General features: G+C 50.0%; 1 protein-coding gene across 2 annotated transcripts in view; it reads right to left on the bottom strand.

The window, feature by feature from the left end:
* The window catches only part of coro6 (coronin 6), a 92,143-nt gene that overhangs the window by 68,312 nt on the left and 1,308 nt on the right, over positions 1-22,523 (bottom strand). For both annotated transcript variants that reach the window (XM_033046311.1, XM_033046310.1), the window contains exon 2: positions 33-232. In XM_033046311.1, the coding sequence (XP_032902202.1) occupies positions 33-230 (198 nt within the window). In that variant the 5' untranslated portion in view covers positions 231-232. The remainder of the gene's footprint in view (positions 1-32; positions 233-22,523) is intronic.

The following is a 22,523-nucleotide window of genomic DNA, read 5'->3' as shown; positions in this document are numbered from 1 at the left end:
CACCTTGGGTCAGGGCATTGGGCAAGGCTTACCTTGGCGACTTGCAGAACGAGGAAGGCTCCACCTCCCCCCGACTCCACGATGATGGCCACAAACTTGGGGTTGACGGCGCAGAAGGAGCTGTCCCACGTCACCTTGGAAACGCGGATGTCCTCATAACACTGGTCAGCCTTCATCGCCTGCCCAAAGACGTGGCGGAATTTACTCTGGCGTACGACTCTGCGGCTCATGGCTGCGAGCAAACAAACAACGACAAAGTTAACACACAGGGCGGCACGGTGGCGCAGCGGTAGAGTTGCTGCCTCACAGCGCCACAGGCCCGGGTTCCATCCTGACTACGGTGCTGTCTGTACGGAGTTTGCACGTTCTCCCGGTGGCCTGTGTAAGAAAGAACTGCAGATGCTGGTTTAAATCGAAGATCGACACAAAATAAGGGAGTAACTCAGCGGGTGAGGCAGCATCTCTTGAGAGAAGGAATGGGCGACGTTTCGGGTCAAGACCCTCAGGGGTCCACCACTGTGCCGCCCCAGTTTCTATGGGGAGAAGGCAGGAACTGACTGGGGTACTGACTGTGGATGATCAGCCATGATCACATTGAATGGCGGTGCTGGCTCGAAGGGCCGAATGGCCTCCTCCTGCACATATTGTCTATACACAAGCTTTTGTACAATGTGCAAGAATATTAGCTTCAATTAACAAGGGCAGCTCGCAGACATGTCCTATATATCGGCGAGTCCAAGCACAAACATGGCGATCGTCTCAAAATCATGTCGCCCTAGTTCTATGTAGCGTCTATATCTCCCGATTCCCTCTCCCCTGACTCTCAGTCTGTCGAAGGGTCTTAACCCGAAACGTCACCTATCCATGTTCTCCACAGATGCTGCCTGACCCGCTGAGTTACTCCAGCACTCTGTGAAACGTCACCTATCCATGTTCTCCACAGATGCTGCCTGACCAGCTGAGTTAGTCCAGCACTATGTGAAACGTCACCTATCCATGTTCTCCACAGATGCTGCCTGACCCGCTGAGTTACTCCAGCACTCTGTGAAACGTCACCTATCCATGTTCTCCACAGATGCTGCCTGACCCGCTGAGTTACTCCAGCACTCTGTGAAACGTCACCTATCCATGTTCTCCACAGATGCTGCCTGACCCGCTGAGTTACTCCAGCACTCTGTGAAACGTCACCTATCCATGTTCTCCACAGATGCTGCCTGACCCGCTGAGTTACTCCAGCACTCTGTGAAACGTCACCTATCCATGTTCTCCACAGATGCTGCCTGACCCGCTGAGTTACTCCAGCACTCTATGTCTGTCTCTTCTCTCAGGTACTTTGGGAAAGTGTCAGAAAAATTATATTTTAAAAATATGTTTTCAAGAGAGAGTTACATATAGCTATTAGTTAGGGCTAACGGAATCAAGGGATATGGGGAGAAAGCAGGAACGGGGTACAGATTCTGGACGATCAGCCATGATCATATTGAATGGCGGTGCTGGCTTGAAGGGCCGAATGGCCTACTCCTGCACCTATTGTCTATGTTTCTACGTAACTCCGAGTGTTTAGCGGGCTGTTTACAAGGACGTTAGAGTGATCATCTCGCTGCTGCTCAACATAAGAAGGGCAGGTTCAGCTCAGGAAGTTGATGTGCCTTCGAGCAGGCAATGGAGGAAGTTTAAACGGAGCCGAGATCGACATGTCCCCCGATCCAAGGGAAGTCCCTCCCGCCCGATCCAAGCCAAACCTTGCAGTGCACTGTCCCTTCCCACCCCCATTGTGTACGAACCCTGAGCCAGGCAGCAAATGTTCTTGCAAATGACTCATGTATTTGTCATCCCTAAACAGCAGGCCTGTCACAGGATAGAACGTGGATAAAACAGAACCCTCGCATCGTGGCATCGATTAATGCAATAAATAGGCAAGCAGGCTGGCTGGGTGAGGGGGGGGGGGGTGTCAGTGACACCAGTGTAGTTACAGACACAACCCCAGAGGAATTATTCATCCATGGAACACAGACTCACTGGCACACCCCAATAAGGTCACAAGTTCACAGGTTTAGGAGTAGAATCAGGCCATTCGGCCCATCGAGTCCACTCCGCCACTCAATCATGGCTGATCTCTGCCTCCTAACCCCATATCCTGCCTTCTTCCCCATAACCCTTGACACCCGTTCTAATCAAGAACATGTCTGTCTCGGCCTTAAAAATATCCACTGACTTGGACTCCACATCCCTCTGATTAGTCCACCCCTCGACCTCCTGGGCTCCAGAGAAATATGTCCCAGCCTAGCCAACCTCCCCCGGGAGTGATACAGCACAGAAACAGGCCCTTCGGCCCAACTTGTCCACACCGACCAACATGTCCCATCTACACTAGTCCCACCTGCCTGCGTTTGGTCCATATCCCTCCAAACCTGTCCTATCCATGTACCTGTCTAACTGTTGGGATAGTCCCAGCCTCAACTACCTCCTCCGGCAGCTCGTTCCATACACCCACCACCCTCTGTGTGAAAATGTTACCCCTCAGATTCCTATAAAAGGGAAGGCAGAGAACACAGGGAATGGCCTCTATGTGGGTAGCATCATCCTTGGTGCAGGCATGATGGGCCGAAGGGCCTGTTCCTCAGCTAGACTGCTCTATGTGTAGGAAGGAACTGCAGATGCTGATTTATACCAAAGATACATGACAAAGTTCTGGAGTAACTCAGCGGGTCAGGCAGCATCTGTGGAGAACATGGATAGGTGACGTTTCGGTTTGGGACCCTTCTTCAAGGTTTCAGTCCGGAGCATCACACATTCGGATGCTGCCTGACCCGCTGAGTTACTCCAGCACTCTGTGAAACGTCACCTACCCATGTTCTCCACAGATGCTGCCTGACCCGCTGAGTTATGGTGCAGCAGCATCTATGGAGCTAAGGAAATAGGCAACGTTTCGGGCCGAAATCCTTCTGGAAATAGGCAACGTTTTGGGCCGAAACCCTTACGGGTTTCAGCCCAAAACGTTGCCTATTTCCTTAGCTCCACAGATGCTGCCTGACCCGCTGAGTTACTCCAGCACTCTGTGAAACGTCACCTATCCATGTTCTCCACAGATGCTGCCTGTCCCGCTGAGTTACTCCAGCACTCTGTGAAACGTCACCTATCCATGTTCTCCACAGATGCTGCCTGTCCCGCTGAGTTACTCCAGCACTCTGTGAAACGTCACCTATCCATGTTCTCCACAGATGCTGCCTGACCCGCTGAGTTACTGCAGTGTCTAAACTGCTATAACATGCTGCCCGGCACTGGACACAAGTTCAGTTGTATGTAACACGTGAGATGTAACACAAACTCCTTCCTAACACAAATTGGCCAAACAAGGTTTGAAGAAGATCTATGGTCTATGTTGTAAAGTGTTTATTCGAGCCCCCAGATGAAGGATTACTGTCACGGTCTGTGAACACACGGCAATGCCCACACAAGTACTTGTGTATGAAGGAACTGCAGATGCTAGTTTAAACCGAAGACAGACACAAAATGCTGGAGTAACTCAGCGGGACAGGCAGCATCTGTGGAGGGAAGGAATGGGTGACGTTTCAGGGTCGAGACCCTTCTTCGCACCTTGTCTCGACCCGAAACGTCACCCGTTCCTTCGCCCCACAGATGTGCCCAGTCCCGCTGAGTTACTCCAGCTTTCTGCGTCTTAACAATTGTACATGTGCCAGTGACAATATTGAAAAATAATGAAATTGCGTTTGAAACCATGAAATGGAAATGGTGACGGAACATTCCGGTGACTCAGCTGCCGTCTCTGCCCAGAAATGTCACAGCAAACACTGTTCTATTTATTGGTTGAGTAGATGTGGTCACAAGTTGATTGTCCACGCCCTGTGTGTTTGCTGGAGGGAGTTGGCGTGCAGATGCAGGGCAGGACATAGAGCTAGCTCTTCATCATAGACCTCTGCTCTTCAGTTGAGGAATAGATCAGAGACTCTCTCGCCCCGTGTAGAAGAACCAAGGACCAGAGGACATAGGTAGACACAAAATGCTGGAGTAACTCAGCGGGTGAGGCAGCATCTATGGAGAGAAGGAATTGGCCACGTTTCGGGTCGAGACCCTTCTTCAGTTACTCCAGCATCTACCATCGATTTTACCAGCATCTGCAGTTCTTTCTTAACCAGAGGACATAGGTTTAAGGTGAAGGGGGAAAGATTTAATAGGAACCTGAGAGGTAACTTTTTCACACAAAGGGCAGGGGGTGAATGGAACGAGCTGCCGGAGGAGGTAGTTGAGGCAGGGACTATCCCAACGTATAAGAAACAGTTGGACAGGTACATGGATAGGACAGGTTTGGAGGGATATGGACCAAACGCAGGCAGGTGGGACTAGTGTAGCTGGGACATGTTAGTCAGTGTGGCCATGTTGCACATGTTTCCACACAACATCATTCTATGACTCTAAGATGAAGAGAAACAGTTACATTATTGGTGTGGAAACATTCGGCCCAACTTGCCCACACCGGCCAACATGTCCCAGCTACACTAGTCCCACCTGCCTGCGATTGGTCCATATCCCTCTAAACCTGTCCTATCCGTACCTGTCTAACGGTTTCTTAAATGTTAGGATAGTCCCAGCCTCAACTACCTCCTCTGGCAGCTCGTTCCATACACCCACCACCCTCTGTGTGAAAAAGTTACCCCTCAGATTCCTATTAAATCTTTTCCCACCTCACCTTGATCCTATGTCCTCTGGTCCTCGATTCCCCTACTCTGGGCAAGAGACTCTGTGCATCTACCCGATCTATTCCTCTCATGATTTTATACACCTCTATAAGATCACCCCTCATCCTCCTGCGCTCCAAGGAATAGAGACCCAGCCTACTCGCCCTCTCCCTATAGCTCACACCCTCAAGTCCTGGCAACATCCTCGTAAATCTTCTCTAAACCTTCCCCAGCTTGACGACATCTTTCCTATAACACGGTGCCCAGAACTGAACACAATACTCTAAATGCGGCCTCACCAACGCCTGTGTTTCCTGCCAATTTCAATGCACCCGCTCATATAATTTAAATGCCAGAATAAAAGTGTGCTTAGTAACAAAATAATGATCCAGAATTGACTCCTGTCTGACTTTGGTGCCACCGACAATCTCATTCACAAGTGTTATTCTCATTCACAGTCAAACAGCACAAAAACAGGCCCTTCGGCCCAACTCGTGCAGGTGCTCCCTCTGGCAGCCCATCCCACACACCCACCCACCCACCCACCCATTTGTGTGAAAAAGTTACCCCTCAGATTCCGATTAAATCTATTCCCCCTTCAAGGAATGAGTGACGTTTCACGTCTGAAGAAGGGTCTCGACCCGAAATGTCACCCATTCCTTCTCTCCAGAGATGCTGCCTGTCCCGCTGAGTTACTCCAGCATTTTGTGTCTATCTTCGGTTTAAACCGGCATCTGCAGTTCCTTCCTACACTGGATTGTAGTTTGATTGGCTTGGTAAAAATTGCAAATTGTCCCTAGCCTGTTCAGTCAGTTCATTGTCACAACTAAACCTCCAAATAGTGATCTAACTCCATCTACAATGACCAGATGGCCAGACTGTGGTGGGCTGGACCATCAACAATGACCAGTCGGAGTAGAGGAAGGAGAGAGAGAGAGAGAGAGAGGGTAGTGACATATCCCAGCCCTCATTGGCAGCAAGGTGCAGGAGCTGGTCATGGGCTTCAGGAAACGTGCTGGACTACGTGCCCCAGTCAGTGTCAACGGTGCCGAAGTGGAAATGGTCGCGAGCTTCAAGTTCCTTGGTGTAAATATCACTCACGACCTGTCGTGGAGCAACCACGTTGATGCAACAGCCACGTGGCCACCAACACCTCGACTTCCTGAGGAGACTGAGGGAATCCAGCACGTCTCCAGTGACTTGTACAAACTTCTACAGATGCACCGGAGAATGTCGGGTGGCAGCACAGCTGGGTTTGGGAACAGCTCTGCCCAAGAGCGCAAGAAATCGCAGAGAGTTGTAGATGTAGCCCAGTCCATCACACAGACCACACTCCCCACCATTGTAGATGTAGCCCAGTCCATCACACAGACCACACTCCCCACCATCGACTCCATCTACACTTCACGCTGCCTCGGGAAAGCAGCCGACATCATCAAAGACTTGTCCCTGTCCTACCCCGGTCATTCCTTCTTCTCCCCGCTCCCATCTGGCAGAAGGTACAGAAGCTTGAAAGGTACAGAAGCACCACCAGACTCAGGAACAGCTCCTTCCCCTCTGTGATCAGGCTTCTGAACGGTCCTTCCATAAGCTAGGGTACTGTCCGATTCACCTCTACCCCATTGCGGACATTGGACTTACAAGGTTAATTCCCAGGATGGCGGGACTGTCATATGCTGAGAGAATGGAGCAGCTGGGCTTGTGCACTCTGGAGTTTAGAAGGATGAGAGGGTATTCCATTGAATGGCAGTGCTTGCTTGAAGGGCCGAATGGCCTACTCCTGCACCTATTGTCTATTGTCTGTGGAACTGATGCGCTACATTGCTGAGAACTATATTCTGTACTCTATATCTTCCTCTTTACTCTACCTATTGTACTGGAGTTTGGGTTGATTGTATTTATTTATTTGAGTTTGAGTTTAGTTTATTGTCACGTGTACCGAGGTACAATGAAAAGCTTTTGTTGCGTGCTAACTAGTCAGCGGAAAGACAATACATGATTACAATCGAGCCGTCCACAGTGTACAGATACATGATAAGGGAATAACATGAATAAGGTTTAGTGCAGGATAAAGTCCAGGAAAGTCCGATTAAAGTTAGTCCGAGGGTCTCCAATGAGGTAGATAGTAGTTCAGGACCGCTCTCTGGTTGTGGTAGGATGGTTCAGTTGCCTGATAACAGCCGGGAAGAAACTGTCCCTGAATCTGGAGGTGTGCGTTTTCACACTTCTGTACCTCTTGCCCGATGGGAGAGGGGAGAAGAGGGAGTGACCGGGGGTGAGACTGGTCCTTGATGATGCTGCTGGCCTTGCCGAGGCAGCGTGAGGTGTAGATGGAGTCAATGGAAGGGAGGTTGGTTTGTGTAATGGTCTGGGCTGCGTCCACAATTCTCTGCAATTTCTTGCGGGTCTTGGATGGAGCTGTTCCCCAAACCGTGCTGTGATGCATCTGATGAAATGCTGTCTCCGGCGCATCGGTTAAAGTCGGTGAGAGTTGTTTCAATAATAAATCCAACGGGCCTGTTTGTTTCGGCGACTGCCTGCAACATATCAGGGTCGCCAAAAAATGTTGAACATTTCAAAATCCAGCGGCGACAAAAAAAATGTTGCGACGCTTGAAAAAACGCCGCGCGTCGATACGTCATCGTGCCGCGTCACGCCGCGGATTTTTCGGTGACCTGACACGTCAGTCAATGATGCTGGCAGTCGCCGAAAAAAATGGCCAAGTGCGACAGGCCCTTTGGACAAGCTAATCCTCTCATGTGAACTGGCTGTGAGGTTGCTACTAGCGGTAACTTCACATCTTGAATCCAAAATGTAATTTGCAAATTAAAGAGCTGAATCCTTTAACAAGTCCCCAGAGTAATTATTCGTTGTTATGCGATTCAAATGTGTAATCAGCAAGAGGCAAAGGCAAAGATATACGTTTATGGAATCAGAGCTGCAAGGACATCTGACTGAAAGACCAGCTGCCGCCCTCCCACATCTCTCCCCCAACCCCCAATACCAGCGCGCAATAAGCCTCCACAGTTGGCTTATTGCTCTCCCCATCCGCTTCCAAGATGGTGCCCACCTCAGGTGACTATTCGCGTGCTGGCCACGCACAGAAGCACGGCCATGTTTATGAAAGAACTGCAGACGCTGGAAAAATCCACGGTAGACAAGAATGCTGGAGAAACTCAGCGGGTGCGGCAGCATCTATGGAGAGAAGGAATAGGCGACGTTTCGGGTCGAGACCCGGAAGGGTCTCGGCCCGAAACGTCACCTATTCCTTCGCTCCATAGATCTACCTCAGGTTTGCAGGTTAATTGGCCCTCTCAAAATTACCCCTAGTGTGTAGGGATCCGGAAGTGGGCAAGTTGGGCCGAAGGGCCTGTTTCCACGCCGTATCACTCTACGACTGCCACTCAACGGCTGGCGTGGACGCGGTGGGCCGAAGGGCAACTGTATCATAACGTCACAACTTCCATACTCAGCATCCTGGGTGAAGAAGGCCAGTTGAGCCAAGAGCCTTCTCGACCGTCCTGTCTGCCAGCTCCGCCAGAATGAAAAACAAACACAACCTCAACATTCACCCTATTGTGTCCCCTCCAAGTATTTAGTTTAGTTCATTATTGCCCTGTGTGCCGAGGTACAGTGAAAAGCTCGTGTTCATGTGCTACCCAGTCAAGAACAGACAATGCGTGATTACAATCAGCCGTCCACAGATACCGGATAAAACGTACAACATTTAGTACAAGATAAATATAGTTCCAAGATCTCCAATAACAAGTTCTGACTCGAAACATCACCTATTCCTTCTCTCCACAGATGCTGCCTGACCTGCTGAGTTACTCCAGCACTCTGTGAAACGTCACCTATCCGTGTTCTCCACAGATGCTGCCTGACCCGCTGAGTTACTCCAGCACTCTGTGAAACGTCACCTATCCCTGTTCTCCACAGATGCTGCCTGACCCGCTGAGTTATGGTGCAGCAGCATCTATGGAGCTAAGGAAATAGGCAACGTTTCGGGCTGAAATCCTTCTGGAAATAGGCAACGTTTCGGGCCGAAATCCTTCTGAAAATAGGCAACGTTTCGGGCCGAAACCCTTCTGGAAATAGGCAACGTTTCGGGCCGAAACCCTTCTGGAAATAGGCAACGTTTCGGGACGAAATCCTTCTGGAAATAGGCAACGTTTCGGGCTGAAATCCTTCTGGAAATAGGCAACGTTTCGGGCCGAAACCCTTCTGGAAATAGGCAACGTTTTGGGCCGAAATCCTTCTGGAAATAGGCAACGTTTCGGGCCGAAACCCTTATGGGTTTCGGCCCGAAACGTTGCCTATTTCCTTAGCTCCATAGATGCTGCCGCACCCGCTGAGTTACTCCAGCACTCTGTGAAACGTCACCTATCCATGTTCTCCACAGATGCTGCCTGACCCGCTGAGTTACTCCAGCACTCTGTGAAACGTCACCTATCCATGTTCTCCACAGATGCTGCCTGACCCGCTGAGTTACTCCAGCACTCTGTGAAACGTCACCTATCCATGTTCTCCACAGATGCTGCCTGACCCGCTGAGTTACTCCAGCACTCTGTGAAATGTCACCTATCCATGTTCTCCACAGATGCTGCCTGACCCGCTGAGTTACTCCAGCATTTTGTGTCTATCTTCTTCATCCTTGGAGTACAGGAGCCTGAGACGCGATCTTATAGAGGTGTATAAAATCATGAGGGGAATAGATCGGGTGAAAGCACAGTGTCTTCTACCCAGAGTAGGATGAATCAAGAACCAGAGGACGTTGATCTAAGGTGAGAGGGAAAGATTTAATAGGAGCCTGAGGAGCAGTTGGTGGTGGATGAATGGAACGAGCTGCCAGATATATTGATGGGGTTTAGTGGGCTATGGGCCAAATGCAGGCAGATGGGACCAACCCAACATGCCAACTTGGTTGACATGGCCAAGGTGGGCCGAAGGGCCTGCTTCCATGCTGTACACCTCCATAATAATGGCCAAATGCAGCAGATTCAGCGAATGATCAGAATTGATCTTGGACCTTCCAAATAAAGACTGAATTGAAATACTAATTGAGGCACAGAAGAACCGTTTATAGATCCCTCCTGTGGAGTTTGGAAATAAAGAGTATTATTACTGGAGCACCGACAATTTGAGCTGCATCCTGTGACGATAAATGACTCAACGAGATGTTTGTGCCAAGGGTTTTGTTGAAACACAGAGGGTGGTGGGTGCCTGGGACTCGCTGCTAGGGGTGGTGGTGGAGGCAGAGAGCGTAGTGGTGTTTAAGAGGCTTTCAGATGGGCGCATAGATATGCAGGGACATTGTGGGCCGAAGGGCCTGTTCCTGTGCTGTTCTGTGTTCTATACTTTGGCAAAAGTTCCATCTCCTGCCCCTCTCCCCTGTTGCCAAGAAGGACAAGGACAAGGACCACACACACGCATGCATACACATACGCGCACGCACACGCACACATACGCGCACGCACACGCACACACACACACACACGCAGGCACACACACGCGCACACACACACGCGCACACACACACACACACACACATGCACACACACGTGCACACACACGTGCGCGCACATGCACACACGCGCGCACACACGCGCACACGCACACACACATACACACAATCTCCAGCAGCCTTCCTTCCGAGGTACACGCCATCCTGACTGCATCACCAACCCTGATGAAGGGTCTCCACCCGAAAGGTCACCTATCCACGTTCACCACAGATGCTGCCTGACCCGCTGAGTTACTCCAGCACTCTGTGTCTATTTTTCTAAACCAGCACCTGCAGTTCCTTGTGTCCATTCTTATGGAATGAGTCACCAAACCAGGCTGTACATTTCACACCTCTTCTGTCCTTATTGACATCATTTACCACGATGTCACCAGGACTCAAGGGCCTGAGCTATTGGGAGAGGTTGAGCAGGCTGGGACTCTATTCCTTGGAGCGCAGGAGGATGACAGGTGATCTTATCCCTGCAGTTGTAAAGGGCCCTAGTGAGACCACACCTGGGGTATTGTGTGCAGTTTTGGTCCCCTAATTTGAGGAAGGACATACTTGCTATTGAGGGAGTGCAGCGTAGGTTTACAAGGTTAATTCCCGGGATGGCGGGACTGTCACATGCTGAGAGAATGGAGCGGCTGGGCTTGTACACTCTGGAGTTTAGAAGGATGAGAGGATATCTTATTGAAACATATAAGATTATTAAGGGTTTGGACACGCTAGAGGCAGGAAACACGTTCCCGATGTTGGGGGAGTCCAGACCAGGGGCCACAGTTTAAGAATAAGGAGTAAGCCATTTAGAATGGAGATGAGGAAACACTTTTTCTCACATAGAGTTGTAAGTCTGTGGAATTCTCTGCCCCAGAGGGCGGTGGAGGCCGGTTCTCTGGATGCTTTCAAGAGAGAGCTTGATAGGGCTCTTAAAGATAGCGGGGTCAGGGGATATGGGGAGAAGGCAGGAACGAGGTACTGATTGGGGATGATCAGCCATGATCACATTGAATGGTGGTGCTGGCTCGAAGGGCCAAATGGCCTACTCCTGCACGTATTGTCTATTGTCTTACAGAGGTGTTTAAGATCATGAGAGGAATAGATCTGGTGAATGGGTCCCAGCCTCAACTACCTCCTCTGGCAGCTCGTTCCATACACCCACCACCCACCACCCTTTGTGTGATCAACCCCTGATCTATCAAATATATATTTCGGTTTCCTGTTCTTTAAATAAAAGTTGCCCTGCAAATATCCCTCTGTAAATGAACAATATAGAAAGCCAATGCTGCCTGATCCACTGAGTATTTCCAGCATTTTCTGTTTTCATTTCAGATTTACAAAATCCGCTGTAACCTTCTCCCTCGATTGATTGAACGATACAGCACGGAAACAGGCCCTTCGGCCCATCGAGTCCGTGCCGACCAGCGATCCCCGCACATTAACACTACCCCACACACACTAGGGACAATTGACAAATTTAACCTGTATGGGAGTGTGGGAGGAAACTGGAGATCCCGGAGAAAACCCACGCAGGTCACGGGGAGAAGGTACAAACTCCGTACAGACAGCGCCCGGAGTCAGGATGGAACCCGGGTCTCTGGCGCCGTGAGGCAGCAACTCTACCCGCTGCGCCACCGTGCCGCCCCTTGCAGCAATTCTCAGTCGCTCTCAGCGTGATTTGTGATGCTTTGAGGCAGCTGCGGAGACCTCTAATGCAGCTACTGAGCCGGAAAGGCAAAGTGAATGATGAGATTCACATCGCATTTAATGCCGGCATCATGATCATCGACTGGGTGGATTTAATAATAGACCAAAATCTCCCCACATTCAGCAGAGCAGGCTGTACTGGGTAAATGATGCAGATGTACTTTGATAAACGGCTGGGGGTAGGAAAGGGGGGGAGGAGGGAACGGGTTGGAGAGGGGGGGGGGGAGAGGGAGGGGTGGGGGAGGGGGAAAACGGGGTGGAGAGGCGTGGATGGTAGGAAGGGGGGGGGGGGGAGTGGTACAAGACAGGGAGCAAAGAAACCATTAATATTGAAGTGATTTTACTCCAGGAAACACAATGCTGCCTGACTCATATAGCAATGACTGACTTCCCTGTCTTCATAAAGTGAAGGCTGAACAGGCCGTAATAAAACGGATTTACAACCTTACAATCTGTATAAAAGGAAAGAGAAATAAATGCTCAGGAGGTTTACACAGAGCGGCAGCATTGAAGATGTGACATTGAGGAATGAATTAGCGGTGTGAGCTGGTGCTCAGGGGCACGAGAGTCTGACTGGACTACAGCTGCTGAATATCTCCACCATGTTTCTGACCAGTGCATTGCTGCAAACAAGGCCGGCACAATGGTGCAGCGGGTAGAGTTGCTGCCTCACAGCGCCAGAGACAAGGGTTCAATCCCGACTACAGGTGCTGTCTGTACGGAGTTTGTATGTTCTCCCCGTGACCTGCGTGGGTTTTCTCCGGGTTATCCGGTTTCCTCCCACACTCCAAAGACGTGCAGGATTGTAGGTTAGATGCGTCGGAAGGAACTGCAGATGCTAGTTTAAACCGAAGATAGACACAAAAAGCTGGAGTAACTCAGCGGGACAGACTTGCACAACACTAACCTCAGCGACTGTGAGCTTCTGTGGAATGACTCCAGGAATGAGTGGGTTAACCTATGATGAGCGTTTGACGGCACTGGGCCTGTACTCGCTGGGGTTTAGAAGGATGAGGGGGCACCTCATTGAAACTTACAGAATAGTGAAAGGCCTGGATAGAGTGGATGTGGAGAGGATGTTTCCACTAGTGGGAGAGTCTAGGACCAGAGGACACAGCCTCAGAATTAAAGGACGCTCTATTACAAAGGGGGTGAGGAGGAATTTCTTTAGTCAGAGGGTGGTGAATCTGTGGAACTCTTTGCCACAGAGGTCTGTGGAGGCCAAGTCAGTGGATATTTTAAAGGCAGAGATTGACAAATTCTTGATTAGAATGGGTGTCAAGGGACATTCGGCCCTTCGAGCCTGCATCGCCATTCAATATGATCATGGCTGATCATCCACAATCAGTATCCCATTCCTGCTTTCTCCCCATATCTCTTGATTCCGTTAGCCCTAAGAACTAAATCGAACTCGCTCTTGAAAACATCCAGTGAATTGGCCTCCACTGCCTCCTGTGACAGAGAATTCCACATAGAACATAGAAGAGTACAGCACAGGAACAGGCCCTTCGGCCCACAATGCCCTTGCTGACCTTGATGCCAAGACTATCTCTCATCTGCCTGTATGTGATCCGTGTTCCACCACTCCCTGCATATCCACATGCCTATGCAAAAGCCTCTTAAACACCACTATCGCATATGCCTCCACCACCACCACCCCTGGCAACGTTCCAGGCACCCACCACCCTCTGTGTAAAAAACACTTGCCCCGCACATCTCCTTTAAACTGTACCCCTCTCACCTTAAAATTATACCGTCTAATATTTGATATTTCCACCCTGGGATGTAGGTTCTGACTGTCTACCCTATCTACGCCTCTCAGAATGTTATATACATCTATCCAAACAATCCAATCCAAACCACCCCCTGTAGCTAACACCTGCTAATCCAGGCAGTGTCTGTCCGGGACTGTCATATGCTGAGAGAATGGAGCAGCTGGGCTTGTACACTCTGGAGTTTAGAAGGATGAGAGGGTTTCTTATTGAAACATATGAGATTGTTAAGGGTTTGGACACGCTAGAGGCAGGAAACATGTTCCCGATGTTGGGGGAGCCCAGAACCAGGGGCCATAGTTTAAGAATAAGGAGTAAGCCATTTAGAACGGAGACGAGGAAACACTTTTACACACAAAGAGTTGCGAATCTGCGGAATTCTCTGCCTCAGAGGGCGGTGGAGGCCGGTTCTCTGGATACTTTCAAGAGAGAGCTAGATAGGGCTCTTAAAGATAGCAGAATCAGGGGATATGGGGAGAAGGCAGGAACGGGGTACTGATTGGGGATGATCAGCCATGCTAACATTGAATGGCAGTGCTGGCTGGAAGGGCCGAATGGCCTACTCCTGCACCTATTGTCAATTGTGTTCTAAGAAAGAACTGCAGATGCTGGTTAAATTGAACGTAGACAAAGAATGCGGGAGTAACTCAGCGGGTGAGGCAGCATCTATGGAGAGAAGGAATTGGCGACGTTTCGTCACCCATTTCTTCTCTCCACAGATGCTGCCTGACCCGCTGAGTTACTCCAGCACTCTGTGTCTATCTTTGGTGTAAACCAGCATCTGCAGTTCTTTGTTTTTAGCGTTCTGGTCAACCTCCTCTGCACCGTCACTAAAGCCTCCATCCACATCCTTCCTGTAATGGGTGATCAGAAACGCACGCAATACTCCAAATACAGGCTGACCAACGCACTACAGAGCTGCGCTGTGAAGTGCCGACTCCTACACTCAAACCACCATGGGCGTCACGGTGGCGCAGCGGGTAGAGCTGCTGTCTCACAGCGCTAGAGACCCGGGTTCCATCCCGACCACGGGTGCTGTCTGTACGGAGTTTGCACGTTCTCCCCGTGACCTGCGTGGGTTTTCTCCAGGTGCTCCGGTTTCCTCCCACACTCCAAAGACGTGCAGGTTTGCAGGTTAATTGGCTTGGTGTAAATGTAAAATTGTCCCTAGTGTGTGTGGGATAGTGTTGGGGGTGCGGGGATCGCTGGTCGGTACGGACTCGGTGGGCCGAAGGGCCTGTTTCCGCGCTGTATCTCTAAACTAAACTAGAGAGCTGGATCGCATTTATACTCAAACATCCCGACTCATAATACTGAATCTCTCTCTCTCTTCTCCCTCCAGTAATTTCCCCGTGACCTTGACAAAGCCCTTCACACCTCTTCACCGGTCGACACAGAGGCAACACGAACTGGTCACATGCATCTTTCTCCCGTCACCCCTGTTGGGATCGATTTACCGACACCTCGTATCTAACACTTGTGCCAACGCACAATAATTCAACGGCCATTTCAAGCAAGTCTCTCGAGAAAGGAGGCTGAGATTTCCAACAGTCCCCGCCCGGCCTGTCATCATCCCCTTCAAAGCAAGATTTATCTCAAAGCGAACACTGAAATGTCTAAAATAGGCCAGTGTTGCAGAAAGTTGCATTAGCATGGTGACAATCTGCTGCAATAAGCAGGCACAGAGTGCTGGAGTAACTCAGTGGGTCAGGCAGCATCTATGGAGAACATGGATAGGTGACGTTTCACAGGGTGCTGGAGTTACTCAGCGGGTCAGGCAGCATCTGTGGAGAACATGGATAGGTGACGTTTCACAGAGTGCTGGAGTAACTCAGCGGGTCAGGCAGCATCTATGGAGCGAAGGAAATAGGCAACGGTTCGGCCCGAAACGTTGCCTATTTCCAGAAGGATTTCGGCCCGAAACGTTGCCTATTTCCAGAAGGATTTCGGCCCGAAACGTTGCCTATTTCCTTAGCTCCGTGGGTCAGGCAGCATCTGTGGAGAACATGGATAGGTGACGTTTCACAGAGTGCTGGAGTAACTCAGCGGGACAGGCAGCATCTGTGGAGAACATGGATAGGTGACGTTTCACAGAGTGCTGGAGTAACTCAGCGGGTCAGGCAGCATCTGTGGAGAACATGGATAGGTGACGTTTCACAGAGTGCTGGAGTAACTCAGCGGGTCAGGCAGCATCTGTGGGGAAAAAGGACTGGGTAACTGAAAGCACTATCTCAAATGTTTAAGAAACATTTAGACAGGTACATGGATTTGGTTTGGAGGGATATGGGCCAAATGCAGGCAGGTGGGACTAGTATAGATGGGACATGTTGGGCATTGTGGGAAGGTTGGGCTGAATGGCCTGTTTCCACGCTGTATCACTCCATAACCAAAGCAGACCCTGGTCTTGACCCGAAACACCACCCATCCTTTCTCTCCAGAGATGCTGCCTGACCTGCTGGGTTACTCCAGCACTCTGTGTCTTTATTTGGTATAAACCAGCATCTGCAGTTCTTTGTTATTGCAGGGATGGAAAGCCGGCACGATTTAGCTTTGCCTCTTCCAATAGAGGGGTCCACTATTTTAGTTTAGTTTAGAGATACAGTGCAGAAACAGACCCTTCGGCCCACTGAGTCTGCACCGACCAGTGATCCCCGCACACTAACATTATCCTACACACACTAGGGACAATTTACACATACACAAAGCCAATTAACCTACAAACCTGCACGTCTTTGGACTGTGGAAGGAAACCGGAGCACCCGGAGAAAACCCACGGGGAGAACGTACAAACTCCGTACAGACAGCGCCCGTAGTCAGGATGGAACCCGGGTCCCTGGCGCTGTGAGGCAGCAACTCTACCCGCTGCACCACCGTGCCGCCCCATAATTGGACTTTCCTGCATTTAACGTTATTCCCTTCATCCTGTATCTGTACACTGGGGACGGCTCGATTCTTTGTCTTTCTGCTGACTGGTTAGCAGCAACAGAAGCTTTTCACTCTACCTCGCTACACGTGACAATAAACTAAACTACATCATTGGAGCTTGGTGCAGCCAACGCCAAGGCTCTGTGGGGGAGGACCACAGTCTAGGGTCCTTCTGCTGCTGGACATTGGGGGCCAGAGGCCGGAGGGGTCACCCCTCACACAAGGGGCGGGAGAGAGCACCCCAGGCGAGGATGCTGTGTGTAACGAGAGGTCTACAGGGGGATAACACAAGAGAGGGTGCTGGGTGCATGGAACCAGCTGCCATAGGAGGTTGTGGAGGGAGGGACTATAACAGCATTTAATAGTAAGGATAGGACAGGTTTAGAGGGATATGGGCCAAACGTGGGCAGGTGGGACTAGTGTAGCTGGGGCATGTTGGTCGGCATGGGCAAGTTGGGCCGAAGGGCCTGTTTCTCTGCTGTCTGTCAAGCAATATTGAACATGTGGACACACTGACTATAGAGGAACGGAGGGATATGGATCAAATGCAGGCAGATGAGATCAGTTGATTTTGGCATCGTGGTTCAGCACAGGTGTTGTGGGCCGAAGGGCCTGATCCTGGTGTGTAGAGTTAGCTCCTCTCTTTACACACGTCATCCTAGTCACTCATGTGGGGTGAAGTAAGGAGCGTTCACGTCGATCGCGGCCCAGTTTCCACCAATGTTTCCACCACCTCCCACAAGGAGTGACAAGACAGACACCATTGTACAGATGTCGAGACGTGGGTTCATCTCTGGCTGAACAACTTCTAATCTCTGTGTGTGGACTCAACAAGAAGAATCCGCCATTCATGTGACCCCCTGGGGTGCTCTCATGTCCCTTGTGTGAGGGGGCATCTCCACCACACACTGCCCCCAATGTCCAGCTACAGAAGCACCCTAGTCTGTGGTTCTCCCTCCCCCACCGAGCCTTGGCGTTGGCTGCACCGAGCTTCAGTGCTTCAGTTTAGTTTATTGTCATGTGTACGGTGAAAAGCTTCTGTTGCGTGCTAACCGGTTTGAGATTCCCACCAGAACTCCTTGGAGACGGAGAGTCTAGTTTCAATGAGGTCCCTATCTTCAATGAGGCCACTGACTTGGCCTCCACAGCCCTCTGTGGCAATGAGTTCCACACATTCACCACCCTCTGACTAAAGAAGTTCCTCCTCACCTCCTTTCTCAAAGAACGCCCTTTAATTCTGAGGCTGTGACCTCTAGTCCTGGACTCTCCCACCAGTGGAAACATCCTCTCCACATCCACTCTATCCAGGCCTTTCACTATTCGCTAAGTTTCAATGAGGTCCCCCCTCGACCTTCTAAACTCCAGCGAGTACAGGCCCAGTGCCGACAAACGCTCATCATATGTTAACCCACTCATTGCTGGGATCGTTCTTGTAAACCTCCTCTGGACCCTCTACAGAGCCAGCACATCCTTCCTCAGATATGGGGCCCAAAACTGCTGACAATATTCCAACTGCGGCCCATGTTCTCTGCTTTATACTCAATGTAAATACAAGACCCCCGCCCATTATAATCACTGTTCACCTGTTGTAATTGAGGCCCCTATCTTAATCAGAGCAACTTTATTAAATATTACATCAGAATTGGGAATTAAAAACCCCGCCTGTAAGTAAAAGCCCTTCAATGAATACATCTTTATTGAGCTTCACTGTATCAACCACCAAAAACATTGTTTTTTTAACCCTTGCCGTTACCTAACAAAACCAGATTGACATCAGACACAAGGAACTGCAGGTGCTGGAATCTTGAACAAGACACAAAGTGCTGGAGGAACTCAGCGGGTCAGGCAGCATCTATGGAGTGGGATGGAGGGGCGATGTCTGCAATTTGCAAGTCGAATCGGCGGTAAAGGAAGCAAACTCAAAGCTAGCATTTATTACACGAGGGCTTGTGTACAAAACAGTGATGCAACGTGGAGGCTCGATAAGACGCTCGTAAAAAGGCCGCCTTTGGAATATTGTGAGCAATTTTGGGCAACATGTTTGAGGAAGGATGTGCTGGCTCTGGGGAGGGTCCAGAGGAGGTTTACAAGAATGATCCCAGCAATGAGAGGGTTAACATATGATGAGCGTTTGTCGGCACTGGGCCTGTACTCGCTGAGGTTTAGAAGAATGAGGGGGGACCTCATTGAAACGTGCAGAATAGTGAAAGGCCTGGATAGAGTGGATGTGGAGAGGATGTTTCCACTAGTGGGAGAGTCTAGGACCAGGGGTCACAGCCTCAGAATTAAAGGACGTTCTTTTAGGAAGGAGATGAGGAGGGATTTCTTTAGTCAGAGGGTGGTGAATCTGTGGAATTCCCATTGCCACAGACGGCTGTGGAGGCCAAGTCAGTGGATATTTTTAAGGAAGAGATTGATAGATTCGTGATTAGTACGGGTGTCAGGGGTTGTGGGGAGAAGGCAGGGGAATGGGGTTTGGAGGGAGAGATAGATCAGCCACGATTGAATGGCGGAGTAGACTTGATGGGCCGAATGGCCTAATTCTGCTCCTATCCCTTGTGACCATTCTTCGCCTGTCCATTCCCTCCACAGATGCTGCCTGACCCACTGAGTTCCTCCAGCACTTTGTGATTTGCTGAAGACTAGTTTGGCAGGTGAACTGTCAAAGCAGCCCAGTGATCGACAAGGAGAATTTGTTTAAGAAGGAACTGCAGATGCTGGAAAATCGAAGGTAGACAAAAGTGCTGGAGAAACTCAGCGGGTGCAGCAGCATCTATGGAGCGAAGGAAATAGGTAACGTTTCGGGCCGAAACCCTTTGGGTTTCGACCCGAAACGTTGCCTATTTCCTTTGGGTTTCGGCCCGAAACGTTGCCTATTTCCTTTGGGTTTCGGCCCGAAACGTTGCCTATTTCGTTTGGGTTTTGGCCCGAAACGTTGCCTATTTCCTTTGGGTTTCGGCCCGAAACGTTGCCTATTTCCTTTGGGTTTCGGCCCGAAACGTTGCCTATTTCCTTTGGGTTTCGGCCCGAAACGTTGCCTATTTCCTTTGGGTTTTGGCCCGAAACGTTGCCTATTTCCTTTGGGTTTCGGCCCGAAATGTTGCCCATTTCCTTCGCTCCATAGATGCTGCTGCACCCGCTGAGTTTACTAGCACTTTTGTCTACCAATAGACACGGAGAACGTTGGTGTAAGTCCCGGCATGTTACAGGTAGAAGTCACATTGCCTGTCAAACCTCAGCACAACACAAAATCACATCTGCGAGCAGCAAAACCACAAACGAGAAATGTGTTGAAGCATTCATCGCTAGCCTGAGCGTTTACGGTTAAACATTCGCCATTTCCATTCACGTTGATAAGTGCCAGGAGCAGAATGAGGCCATTCAGTCCACGCGGTCCTCCCTTCAATCACGGCTGATCTATCTCTCCCTCCTAACCCCATCCTCCTGCCTTCTCCCCATAACCCCTGACACCCGCACTAATCAAGAACCTTAAAAATATCCACTGACTTGGCCTCCACAGCCGTCTGTGGCAAATTATTCCACAGATTCACCACCCTCTGGCTAAAGAAATTCCTCCTCATCTCCTTTGTAAAAGAACGTCCTTTAATTCTAAGGCTGTGCCCTCTAGTCCTAGACTCTCCCACGAGTGGAAACATCCTCTCCACATCCACTCTATCCGGGCCTTTCACTATTCGCTGTTATCAGTGATTAAATAATTGTCACCCACCACCCGATGTCCAAACAGGCCACCCTCCAGGTTCCGTTCAATCTTTCCCATATAAACCTTCACCCGACCTTCTCTGGGCCTAGATTCCCCTACTCTGGGCAAGAGACTCTGTGCATCTACCCGATCTATTCCTCTCATGATTTTGTACACCTCTATAAGATCTCCCCTCATCCTCTTGTGCTCCAAGGAATAGAGACCCAGCCTATTCAACCTCTCCCTGTAACTCACACCCTCTAGTCCTGGCAACATCCTCGTAAATCTTTTCTGAACCCTTTCAAGCTTGACAATATATTTCCTATAACATGGTGCCCAGAACTGAACACAATATTCTAAATGTGGTCTCACCAACGTCTTATACAACTGCAACATGACCTCCCAACTTCTATACTCAATACTCTGACTGATGAAGGCCAAAGTGCCAAAAGCCTTTTTGACCACCTTATCTACCTGCGATTCAACCTTCAAGGAACCATGCACCTGTACTCCTAGATCCCTCTGCTCTACAACACCACCCAGAGGCCTACCATTTATTGTGTAGGTCACACCCTTGTTCAACGTCCCAAAATACAACACCTCACACTTCTCTGTATTAAATTCCATCAACCATTCCTCCGCCCACCTGGCCAATCGATCCAGATCCTGCTGCAATCTTTCACAACCATCTTCACTATCTGCAAAACCACTCACTTTTGGATCATCAGCAAACTTGCTAATCTTGCCCTGTATGTTCTCATCCAAATTATTGATGTAGATGACACACAGTAACGGGCCCAACCCCTGAGGCACACCACTGGTCACAGGCCTCCAGTCTGAGAAGCAACCTTCCACCATCACCCTCTGCTTCCTTCCATGGAGCCAATTTGTTATCCTTTCAGATATCTCTCCTTGGATCCCATGCGATCTAACCTTCCAGAGCAGCCTACCATGCAGAATCTTGTCAAACGCCCGACTGAAGTCCATGTACACAACATCTACAGCTCTGCCCTCAACGACCTTTTTGGTCACGTCTTAAAAAAAAATCAATCAATCAAATTTGTGAGACACAACCTCCCACGTACAGAACCATGCTGACTATCCCTAATCAGCCCTTGCCCATCCAAATGCCTGTATATCCTCTCCCTCAGAAGGTGATGGATCATGATGTTTCAGGTCAGGACCCTTCTTCAGGATGTTTGTAACTTCAAGGATGGACACAAAATGCTGGAGTAACATAGAAACATAGACAATAGGTGCAGGAGTAGGCCATTCGGCCCTTCGAGCCTGCACCGCCATTCAATATGATCATGGCTGATCATCCAACTCAGTATCCTGTACCTGCCTTCTCTCCATACCCCCTGATCCCTTTAGCCACAAGGGCCACATCTAACTCCCTCTTAAATATAGCCAATGAACTGGCCTCAACTACCTTCTGTGGCAGAGAGTTCCAGAGATTCACCACTCTCTGTGTGAAAAATGTTTTTCTCATCTCGGTCCTAAAGGATTTCCCCTTTATTCTTAAACTGTGACCCCTTGTCCTGGACTTCCCCAACATCGGGAACAATCTTCCTGCATCTAGCCTGTCCAACCCCTTAAGAATTTTGTAAGTTTCTATAAGATCCCCCCTCAATCTTCTAAATTCTAGCGAGTACAAGCCGAGTCTATCCAGTCTTTCTTCATTTGAAAGTCCTGACATCCCAGGAATCAGTCTGGTGAACCTTCTCTGTACTCCCTCTATGGTAACTCAGCGGGACAGGCAGCATCTCTGGAGAGTGATGTTTCTGGGCAAGACCCTTGATGTCAGGGGAGAGGGAGATACATAGATAAGGAAGTGCAAGGTGTGAAAACAGGTCAAAGGAGTTATCCTTTGTTATCTAAAACTGGAGCATTGAATGGTCCATGATGTGTGGCGATGAGTTGGAGCTGATGGATTGGGGAGGGGGGCGTGTGAAAGAGTAGCGAGTCTGTACAGAGGGTCAGATACATTCCCCTCACACTCAGTCTGTGTCCCTGCAACGTGTTGGTTCAACAAGATGAGGCTGGGTTTGGAAGCAAGATGTAGTCACCGACCGGCATTCATTACCCCCCCCCCCCCCCCCCCAACTCCCCTCCTCCCCCCCCCCCCAGAGAATGCAGAGGAAGATCCAAATCGCACATCGTGAACATACTGTGGTTGGGGGGAGAGAGAGGGGGAGAAGGGGGAGGGGGAGGGGGGA

This window comes from Amblyraja radiata, chromosome 28 (genome assembly GCF_010909765.2).
Source record: "Amblyraja radiata isolate CabotCenter1 chromosome 28, sAmbRad1.1.pri, whole genome shotgun sequence".
In the NCBI taxonomy this organism is placed as follows: domain Eukaryota; kingdom Metazoa; phylum Chordata; class Chondrichthyes; order Rajiformes; family Rajidae; genus Amblyraja; species Amblyraja radiata.
The sequence above is the reverse complement of the archived record's forward strand: the minus strand, read 5'-3'. Positions and strand labels throughout refer to the sequence as shown.